Below are 11747 nucleotides of genomic sequence, written 5' to 3' on the forward strand. Positions count from 1 at the left end.
GGCAAGGTCTGGCCCACCTACCTGCTGTTGAGCGGCCGAACACGCACGCAGACGGCGACGGCGACGGCTCCTTCATCGGCCATCCTGCCGGGCTGGATCCCAGGAAACTGTACAAAAACCTCCGCGCCCGGCGCTTCTGAGCGTAAGATCCACCCCGCCTTTAAATTTAAAATTTCCCAAACGCCGCGTCTGATTGAGCCGCGGCCTCGTGACGTCATAGGCCGTTCCATTTGCGTCGCGGCGCGGGGGACGCCGGGCCGGCGGCGTGTCCACGGATAAGGGTTGGGGGAGCAGTTATAAGGGTCTGGAGGAAAAGGAAGCTTGAGGCTCGCAGAGAGTGGGTCCGGATAGCCTATGGCCAGAGGCTCTCAAGGTAATAGCAGAGATAACTATTGTTTGCTAAACGCCGTTGAAGTGCTGGCAGCCGTTTACAAACGCAATCCTCCACCCCATCCTTCAAGAGTTTGCAATCTGTGGAAAAACAAAGCCGAGAATTTTTTCTTCACTAACAAAAGAGAATTAGGACCTTTAAAGAATTACACTGTTTTTTTTTGTTTTGTTTTTTTAATTTAAAACAAAACAGGGCTTTCCTGGTGGCGTAGTGGTTGAGAGTCCGCCTGCCGAGGCAGGGGACACGGGTTCGTGCCCCGGTCCGGGAAGATCCCACATGCCGCGGAGCGGCTGGGCCCGTGAGCCATGGCCGCTGAGCCTGCGCGTCCGGAGCCTGTGCTCCGCAGCGGGAGAGGCCACAACAGTGAGAGGCCCGCGTACCGAAAACAAAACAAAACAAAACAAAACAAAAAGATACTTCAAATGCCAAGAGTTGAAAGTTACTGCCCAGCCTAGAAACAGAAGACTCGTGTGCTCCTTGGAAACTCTTGAGTTTAGGTTTTTCCTTTTCCTCTCTTTTTGCGGTACGCGGGCCTCTCACTGTTGTGGCCTCTCCCGTTGCGGAGCACAGGCTCCTGACGCGCAGGCTCAGCGGCCATGGCTCACGGGCCCAGCCGCTCCGCGGCATGTGGGATCTTGTCGGACCGGGGCACGAACCCGTGTCCTCTGCATCGGCAGGCGGACTCTCAACCACTGTGCCACCAGGGAAGACCCCTCTCTTTTTCTTTAAACTCCTTTTTTCCATTTTCTGTGAGTTCCTAAGAGGTTGACTTAGGAAAAGAATTATTGAAGACTGGAAAAAACTCGTTTAGTAGTGAGGTGAAACACTTTTTTAGCAGAAATGGGAAAGTGATTCTAAATAATTCTTTCCCAGAAATAGTGCTTGGTTTCCTTTGTTTTAAATATGTGTCATAGTAAAGTATAAACATTTTATTTAGGAGTAGTTTCAGTTTTAGTTGATTTAAGAAGGATCAAGAATTATCCCCTTTTCCCTCACCAAAAATATGACCTGCAGTTACTAATAATTGTTCATTATTTAGAGGATTAGAAAACTATTGATTTAGTAAAACTATTTTGGAAGGTAATCTGGCAATATTAATAAAAAACTGAATTGCTGTCCTTTATGCCAGCAATCCTGCTTTTAAGGATTCATTTATAGATGTATGAAGAGTCTTGCTATATAGCCATATAGCTATTACTGTAGTTGCAGCATCACATATAGTTAGCAAATGACAGGAAACATATTGTGTCAATTAATAGGAAATGGATGACATTTTATCACTACAATGAAACATTATGTGGCGAGTATAAAGAATGATACAGCTCTTTATGTGTACTTTAGAAAGTCATACAAGATGTTTCATTAGCTGGAAGAAACCCAAGAGGCAGAATTGTGTGCACAGTATGGTGCTATTTGATATTTTCAAAGGATATTTATATGTCTGCCTATGCATACATAATTTCTGGAAAGATACACAGAATATACCTAGTTTCCTTAGAGAGGGAGGACTAAGATAAAATACCTATTTTTCATTGTATACTATTCTGTAATTATTAATATTTTATGCATGCAAATATTAAGTAGTTTCATTCAACTTAAAGAAACTAGCTAGTAGAAAAAAAGTAAATAAAAATGAGTTTGTTCATTCAAGATTTGTTTTGGTTAACCAAGAGTAGCCTAACCAAAATACTACGCTTTTTTTGAGGCTGAACTGTGAAAATACTTGGCTGTATCTAATAAGATAATACAGAGTTAAAAAAAGTGTGTTTTAACTGATTTTTAAAAAACGGTGGGCAAATATTGCACATTTTTAGCTAAAAGAAAGGAGCCTATGAAGAGGAGGAAGGGACATATAATTAATGAAAGAAAGTCTCTAACAAAAAAAGGGGAATTGATTCAAGAGCACAGAGGATTAGCCTTTCATATTTGTGCTCATGATTGATGCCATGGCTGTTTTTGTTACCATGATAACAGCTGACGTTTATTGAAGATTTACTATTGCCAGGGGCTCTGTTATATGCTCTACATGCATTTTTTTCATTTACTTTTTCAAATATGTCATGAAGAAATTTTCATTGAGCACCTACTATATGCCAGATGTGGTTCTAGGCTTATGAGGCACAGAGTGAATAGACTAGAAAAGTACGTGCTTTCGTAGAGCTATTATTCTCTATGAAACGTTCTTGTGGGAAGAAGCAAACAATGCATAATAAATGTGTAAGTAACTTATGAGGAGAGCATGGGCCACTGTAGGTAGGGTACTCAAGAAAGGCCTAGGGGGGATGGTTGAGGCCTTGTATGTTAAGAATTAGCCAGACTTGGGAGGATGGGAGAGAGGGCTTACCAGATGGAGTGACAAGTAAGTCAAAGGACCCAAGGCTTGTGTAAGTTTGTCATGTGTCTGAGGCACAGAGGGAAGGCCCCCGTGGCTTGAGCATTTGGGGCAATGAAGAAATGTCCTGTGGGATCTTGTCATGTTAAAATGTTATTCTAATAGTGAGGGGAAGCCTATAGAAGGTTTTATGCAAGGGAGTGAAAAGGGATTCACTAATTCCTTCAAACAAGATTTTCTTTTCTATTTCATTACGAAAATAGAAGCAGCCAGAAGAAACCTTGCACTGATTCCTGCCAACCTGTCTACCCACGTAACGTCTGTGCCCATTTACCTCGTCTTCCAGATTTTAAATAGATGAAGAACTGTCTGTCCTCCACTCTGAAAGTCTCTCCACGTGTGCACTAGATCCTACCCCTTCCCTCTTACTCTTGTCTGTCTCGCATAGTCATTTCCCCCGCTTTAATAAACCGGTCTCATCAGCAAACATATGCCTTTATTTCTCCCATCTTGGATATTTAATAAATACTACAAACTTTCTAATATCAAAACCTGCTAATATCAGAACTTTCTAATATCAAGTTTTCCCCTCAAAACCTGCTTGCTCCACAGTTTTCTCTGCAGGTTACTTTGCGGCAAATCCACTCTTTCAGTTACCCAGGTCATAAACTATGGACTCATCATGCTTGACTTCTTTTCTCTCAGAGTTTACATTCAATGTGTCTGAATGTCTGTTGGGGCTACCTAGAGAATATTTCAGAATATGAGCATTTATCACAACTTCTGCTATCCGCCTGGTCCAAAATACCATCTCTTCCTGGTCTTCACGTTCTACGTTTGTGTTGCCCCCTGCTACCCCCCAACTCTGGTCTATTCTCAACCTAGCAAATTGAATGATCTTTTAAAAATGTAAGTTAGGTGATGTTAATCCTCTCTCAAGACCCCCAGTGCCACCCCACCTGGATTTTTTTCAGGATAAAACCTATAGTCTCAGCTGTCTCCCAAGCCTCACGTGACCTTGCCCCTTGTTGCCCCTCTGGCCTTCCCTGCTGCCACTCTCGCTTTTGCTCTCTCCCCTCTAGCCACAGCAGCCTCTTTGTAGTTTATTGGATACTGGACTGGCTCCCTCTTAAGGCCTTTGCACTGGCTACTCTGCCTGGTGGGCTCTTACCCCAGATTTCCATGTTTTCTTCTTCCATTTAATTCTGGCATCTGCTCAGATGTCACCTTCTCAGAACTCTGTCTGTATAAAATAACAACTCTCTTGTGTACTACTTCTGTTTCTTTACTCTTCTTTCAAAATATTACTTATGTCTTTCTGATATAATATATATGTATTAATTTATGTCTTCTCCCACCAGAGTGTCACCTCTGTGAGGTTAGAAACTTAGTTTTTTTGTAATAAATTTATTTTATTTATTTATTTTTGGCTGCGTTGGGTCTTCATTGCTGTGCGTGGGCTTTCTCTAGTTGCGGTGAGCGGGGGGCTACTCTTCATTGCGGTGCGCGGGCTTCTCATTGCGGTGGCTTCGGGCTCTAGAGCACAGGCTCAGTAGTTGTGGCGCACGGGCTTAGTTGCTCTGCGGCATGTGGGATCTTCCCGCACCTGTGTTACTTTATTACTGTAAAATTTTCTTAACCAAAATTTGGTGAATTTCACTAGTCAGTCTACCTCACATTTTGTTTATGATTCTAAATTGTCTTAAATTGTGTCTACAGTATGTTCTTGTCCTTTAATTTGGTGAATGTATTAAAATTCTGTGTCCTCAGCATTGGCAGCTGGATTCTTAACCACTGCGCCACCAGGGAAGCCTAGCAACTTTGTTTTTATTTACTCCTTATACCCTGCCCTGGAAAGATACTTGCAGTTTAGTAAACATTCAATTTAAAAAAATTGCTTATTCAATTACTCAATAAATTGATATATTTATTACTCAATAATATTGCCTATAAATTAAAATATTCAATTGTTCAATAATATTGACATAATTTCTGAAAAGATACATGGAATACACTTAATTTCCTTTGGAGGGGAGCACTGAGTTAGAAAACAAACCTACCTTTCATTGTATACTATTTCATAATTATTAATATCTTAGTGAATGTTGATTACTTTCTCCCAAATTTAAGAGATTAGTTAGTAGATAAAAACTGTAAATAAAATAGTCTACTCTTTTGTAGTCTATTCAATATTGCTTTGGTTAAGCAAATGTGAGCTAGTATAGACTACTTTTCTCACAGCTAAATTGTGAAGATGCTGGGTATATCTAATAAGATAACACAGAGTTAAAGAAGCTATGTTTTCATTTAAATTAAGTGGTTAGGGAGGGCAAAGAAATTTGTTAAAGATAAACAAGGGCATATTAAAAATTTTAAGAGTCTGTTTGATCAAAAGCTGATTTGAATCAGGCAGCGTCCAGTCTAACAGAAAGGGGCTCCAAGGACCAGTACAAAATGAAAGACTTTTATAGGCACAAGGGGACAGGAAGTTATACTGGGCAAAAAGGGGGGTTGGTAATTGAAAAGTTACTTTCCTTTAGGGGATGGCCAGTTTCTATCAGTCAGATTACCTAACTGATTAGGCCATTCCTGACTGACTGGCTTACGATTCCATTTCTGGGTAAGCTAAAACTGTAATTAAGTTCAATCTCAGTTTGTGGATATGGGGCTTAGCATAAGTGACTCCATTTTGGGCATGTTGTTTTGTTTTTAACAGATTAAAGAACTTGTCTGAAGTTAAGGAACTTCTGGAGAGAGAGGCTTAAAATTTGGATGCATACCGTTTCTTTAAAAGGTAATCAAAATTTTTATTGATTAACTTTTCTTCTTACCTGAAAGATTAATACATGCATGTGATGAAAAATTTAAGTAGTACCAGAAGAGTCACAGTGAAAAGAAATCTTCTTCCCACGTATGATCCCCAGGGTGCTAGTTTATCTCCCCAAAGGCAACTGTGCCATGTTCTAGAGTACTATCCTCAAATTAATCTCTAGACACACACATATATGTATCTTCTTCTATATTGCATATCTTTTACACAAATGATACCTGCTATACATGCTGTAGTGCATTTTGCTTAAAATGTGATCTTTACATACGTATTTTAATTCAGTTTAAAAGTAAACTGAATTTCTGAGGCATGTTAATTGCATACACTTCCATGTTGACATTTAAATTACTGGGGGTTTTTTGTTTGTTTATTTTGTTTTGTTTTGTTTTTAAATCAACTTTGGGCTTATTTCTGCTGAAGCTGCAGAGGGCACTGTAATCCTTCCGAAAGCATGACGTAGCCTTGGATAGTGCTTTGCAGTTCTTGAATGTGGTGTAAATTTTAGGATTTGGAGAAGATCCTGCATCATTTCAAATTACTTACTTGTACTCAGTTCTTTTATGCATCTCATATAAAATTAATTGCAGTATATTTGTATTATGCCATCACCTTCAACAGGAGTAATTTTTGTTTGATAGATACTATGTTTAATTTCCAAAGCACAAGCCTTATTTTAGTTTTGTGACAACTATTTGTGATGATCGCAGACATAGTGTCCTTTTCTTTTTAATCATGGTTACACAGGGTTTGTGTGGCATTTTGGAAACTGCCCTGACCTGAGTCAGTCTAATTCTACCATTTATAAACTATTGCCTCACTAGAAAATAATTTATCTCTGTGATTCACCATTTTCTCATCCACAAAATGGGGAAATTGGTATTTCTAAGGTTCCTTTCAGCTTCAGTAAGTGTATAATGTCTTCATAAAAAAAGAAACTTGTTAAAATCCAGTATGGATGAGTGTCAGGTAGAATATGGACGTGTGAGGGGGTGGGAAAAGCGATCTAGGTTACAGACAAAATCTAAGGTAGTCATAGTGCCACAGAGACTGATGGCAGTCCACCAAAATCCATTCCCCTCTTCCTGTCCGGAAAGTAAGGCTACCCTCCCAGCCTGTCTTACACCTTGTCTGCTACTTCTAGGACTAGATAATAAAAACTTCACAGGTGCACTTTTCCTCTCTTGTCTTTGGTGAATATCCCTCCTCTTTCCCTCATTGACTGTTCCAAACCTTGACCACTCTCCTCAACCCTGGGTCCCATCTTCAACCTTACTGAGAAATCCCAGCTGTCAGGCAAGCCATGTCTCATCTCCCAGCCCTCCCACCCCTACAGCCTGGACTCCAACTGATCTATATCCCCACCAATTCTTGCCACTTTTCATGCCCTTCCTGAGAATGAGGTGTCTGTCATTTCTGAGATGCATCCTTCCATTTATGCCCTCGATTCTTTCCTCTCAGTCTCCCAGGACTTTGCTTCAGCAATTATTCTGTATTTCAGAAAAATGCTAGAAAACAACAAAAATAAGAATCATCTGTAATACCAGTACTCTAAAAAATTATCTAGGGCTGTCAAGTGAATATTCCTTACCACCCACCCATCAAATTTCATCTTCTCTAAAGTGGCTTATGTTAATTAAGTTCCTTTCCAATCTTATTTTGAATAGATGCAAGAAATCTATATAGAGAAGCAGCCACATTTATATTTTCAAGAATGGAATCATTCTCTACTTATTGGTGTGCAGTTTGCTTTTTACACTAACAAACCAGCATGTAGATCTTCCTTATTTTTATCTGCCTAATATTCAATTGTATGGTTACATTGTAGTTTATTTAGCCGATCTTTTATGGAAATTTAGATTGTTGCCAATTTTTTCATTATAGCTTATAATACAAAATCCATCTATGTATTGATACATCTTTACACTTTCATGATTTTATTTTCATAGAATAGATCGCTAGAAGTTGAAATATTGACCCAAATGATATGCTTGTTTTGAATTATAATAAGTACTACCAAATTGCTTCCTAAATAATTTATATTACAGCCAAGAGTATGTGAGTGTTCATTTCTCCATTCCTTCACCATCACTTGATATTATCAGTATTTCTGATACTGATAAAATTTTTTCAATTTTATGGGGAAAAAGGATATTTTATTGTTTTAATTTGCAGTTCCCTGACTGCAAATAGGATTGAATGTTCTTTTATTGCTTATTAGTAATATTTATATCTTACTTTTTGAATTCTCTATTTGGATTAAATAGTCCTTTGCTTCTGTGCCCATTTTTTAAAAATATGGATTGTATATCTGTTCAGATACTTTGCTTACTTTTTAAAATTTGGCTGTTTTCTTACTTTTGAGTCTTAGGAGTTATTTATATATCCTAGATACAAGTCCTTTACCAGATGTTATTTACATATATATGCTCCCAGTTTATGATTTGTCTTAACAATGTCTTTCACACAACAAATGTTTGTAATTTTTATGAAGCCCAATTTATCATTTCTTTCTTTTATGTATTGCACTTTTGGTGTCATATCTAGGAACTGTTGGCCTAACCCAGGGGCACAAAGGTTTTCTCTTATGTTTACTTTTAAAGTTTTACAGGTTTAGATTTTAAATTATGTCTATGGTCTATTTGGAGTTAATTTTTATATAAGATGTGAGGTATGGATTTATGTTCATTTTTGGCACATGCATAGTCATTTGTGCCAGCACCATTCATTGAAAATATTCTCTATACTACATTGAATTGCCATTGTACCTTTCTAAAAAAGTCATTTGATCTTTTTGTTTATGCCTATTCCTGGACTCTCTATTTCATTCCATTGATATATATGTCTATCTTTAATTGTTATTGTCTTAAGCTACTAAATTTTAGGGCAGTTTGTTATACAGCAGTATATACCTGACAGAGTCACTGTCGAGAATGGTGAAATGTCTGAGATTTTACCCTTCTTGTAAGCTAACAAGTTAGCCTGCCACAATTTCATGGATGCGGGTAGAAGACCCAAGACTTCTGGGTCAGGGATGAGGAAAAGTTTATTACTTATAAAAAACAAAAATTTATTACTTATTACTGCAATAACAGTAGCCAGAATATCAGCATTTTTGTAGTTTTTAAAAAATTTTTATTTATTTATTTTTGGCTGCATTGGATCTTCATTGCTGCGCTTGGGCTTTCTCTAGTTGTGGCGAGCGGGGGCCACTCTCTGTTACAGTGTGTGGGATTCTCATTACAGTGGCTTCTCTTGTTGCGGAGCACGGGTTCTAGGTGCGAGGGCATCAGTAGTTGTGGTGCACGGGCTCTAAGCACGCAGGCTTCAGTAGTTGTGGCACATAGGCTCAGTAGTTGTGGCTCACGGGCTTAGTTGCTCCGTGGCGTGTGGTATCTTCCTGGACCAGGGTTCGAACCTGTGTCCCCTGCATTGGCAGGCAGATTCTTAAGCACTGCGCCACCAGGGAAGCCCCTGTACTGGTTTTTTAAACCCCAGTTCCCACAAGACATTGCAAAGAGGGTCAAGTGACACTTGCACACACAGTGGATTTAATCACAAAAGAGGAACCCTGAGCTTAAGAAATCTATATCTTTTATAATGGGTAGTAAGTAAGTATGCCTTTTCTTTGTTCTGCGGTGAGACATCTTCATTTTCCAAGGCTTTTTGTTATACAAATATCCTTGAAAAGATATGTTGGAATAAAGGGTACACAGTGCTTTACTTACAAGATCTACAGAAACATGAGATCTATGGAGAATTGTCTCCCTACATTCATGGTTACTTCTTTCCTGAAATATTGTATGTCCAACAGAAACAAAATGAAAGCCATGATACCTACTAGCCACTTTCAAAAGTTAAAAAGAAAATCAAGTGAAATTAACTTGAATAACATTTTAGTTAACCAAATATATCCAAACTATTATCGTTTCATCATGTAATCAGTATACAAAAGCTTTAATGAAATATTTTTACACTTTGTTCTTCATACAAAAATCTTCAAAATGAGTGTATTTTATATTCACTGTATGTCAAAATTCTGATGCTAAATTTTGATCAGCACACTTAATCTTGTTGAGAGTTTATAAAACTTATCATTAAAAAATAGATTCACATACTCAAGTTATCTTAAACATACTTAAAAGTTTTTAAAAAACTGAATCAATTATCAGTTTTTAAATTAAATTAAAAATTTAATTCCTCAGGTGCACTAGGAAATTTCAAGCCCTCAGTAGCCACATGGGACTGGTGGATACTCTGTTGGACAGTATAGCTCTGATCCCTTCGAGTCTAACATATGTCCCTTCCCTGGTTCCCTTCTTTCTGGCCATTGCTCTTTGGTCTCCTTGGTAAGCTCCTTATCTTTGCCTTATTCTTAGATGTTACGGTTCCCTATGGCTTCATTCAAAGTCCTCTGCTGTTTTTATTCTCTGTCCCCATCATTGTTTTAGTTACCATTTGTAGGCAGATAACTCCCAAATCTATATGTCTAAACCAAAATCTTTTCTAAGTTTTAGAAATATACATCTGACTCTTTACTGAACATCACATGAACATCTCAAAATTTCCCAAACTAGCCTCATACTTTTCATTAAACTAGCTCTGTCTCCTTTGTTGTAATTTTCAATTGGTTTACAACAACCCAGTTAATATCTAAGAGAAAAAAAATTGAAAGTCACTTTTAACTCCTACTCTTGCTCAGAACCCACAACTAACAAATCAACAAGTCCTATGGGTTCTTTTCCTAAGTATTTTTTGAACCCTTGCCTTCTTGTGCATCACTAATACCACTGATATATTTCAGCATCCCCTTCCCTTTGTGACTAACTCCTATTTTTTTTTCCAGAATCAGTTCAAACACCATTTTCTAAGAAGCCTCTGGTTTCTTATCCTCTGTGTTCCTGTAGTACCATAGGTATTACTTATAACTTGGCGCATGATATGACTTCCCAACAGGCAGTAAGCTCTTTGAGAGTTGGGCTCAGTCTCATTTTCCTTATATCCTAGTTTTTAAATTATTTAAATGCTTGATGTATATCTTTTTGAAGCATCAGTTGACAGTTATTACGCCCTCAACATCTTCATGATATTATAAGAAGTGGAATACACATACTTTAATACTTGTAAAAAATGATTGTCCCCAAAGAAGTTATTTCTGTTCTGAGAGAAGCATGAAAATACCATGAAGTAAGTTTCTTCCTAAAAATGTTAATTGATACACTACAACTAGAATGGACCATAATACATAATCTTTTTAAAGATTTTTTTGAGGTGGACCATTTTTAAAGCCTTTTATTGAATTTGTTACAATATTGCTTCTGTTTTATGTTTTGTTATTTTGGCTGTGAGGCATGTGGGATCTTAGCTCCTTGACCAGGGATCGAACCTGCACCTGCTGCATTGGAAGGCAAAGTCTCAACCACTGGATTGCCAGGGAAGTCCCGTAATACATAATTTTTTAACACTTAGAGCCATCTCTGAAATGCAATCTCTGAAATCAGTATATATCAGTAATATTGAGAACCACATCATTTTATTCCAGAATCTATGAAGGGCATTGCATATGTAATTAGCAGAACAAATTGACAAGTGGGGCACATACATTAACATTTGCACGGTGGGTAAGCGTGATTGTTTTGATTATGATTTCCACGTATCTGTTTTTTTGCTTCTTTGACTTTTACAATCATTAACGTATACATCCCAGTACAAGAGGATACACTGAATTTTTATAATAAAACAATTATTTAATTTGGTGAAGTGTAAGATCTGCTCAACAGTAAAACGCCCTGGTTTCGCTTTATTGTTCATATGTTTCTCTAAGTATTTTGAGGAAAACTGTTTAGTTTCGTTTTTGAAAATTTATTTTTGAAGTTCTTTTGCAAATGTATGTGTGAGAACAGCCTGAATTTTCTTAGTGCACAGAATAGTAATGTTTATTTGAAAACCTAATAGTAGTGCTCATTACAGCAAAACACTGACCTCTTTGCCAGAGTGTACCCTTGATTGTTTATTTTTCAATTTCTTCTAAACAAGTTTGTAATTAGAATTTTCTGTTTGTGAGATAACCTGTCATCTTGTGAGAAACTATTGGAGAGTTAACTGAAAGTGGAAGCAAATCCCAAGGAATCCCTAAAAAATAGCTCACCCCCTTTACCTGGCTTCTTCAGACTGAAAAAAAAACCCAAATAAACCCA

The 11747-nt window shown here is 37.8% G+C and overlaps 1 protein-coding gene across 1 annotated transcript in view; it reads right to left on the reverse strand.

The window, feature by feature from the left end:
* Positions 1–83, reverse strand: part of CENPE (centromere protein E) — a gene marked incomplete at both ends in the record, with an annotated part of 73312 nt that extends 73229 nt beyond the window's left edge. The window contains one exon of the mRNA XM_082653349.1: positions 22–83. Within this exon, the coding sequence (XP_082509475.1) occupies positions 22–83 (62 nt within the window). The remainder of the gene's footprint in view (positions 1–21) is intronic.
* Between the last annotated feature and the right edge of the window lie 11664 nt (positions 84–11747).

The sequence above is a fragment of the Grampus griseus genome (genome assembly GCF_964374135.1).
Source record: "Grampus griseus genome assembly, chromosome: 4".
Lineage (NCBI taxonomy): Eukaryota > Metazoa > Chordata > Mammalia > Artiodactyla > Delphinidae > Grampus > Grampus griseus.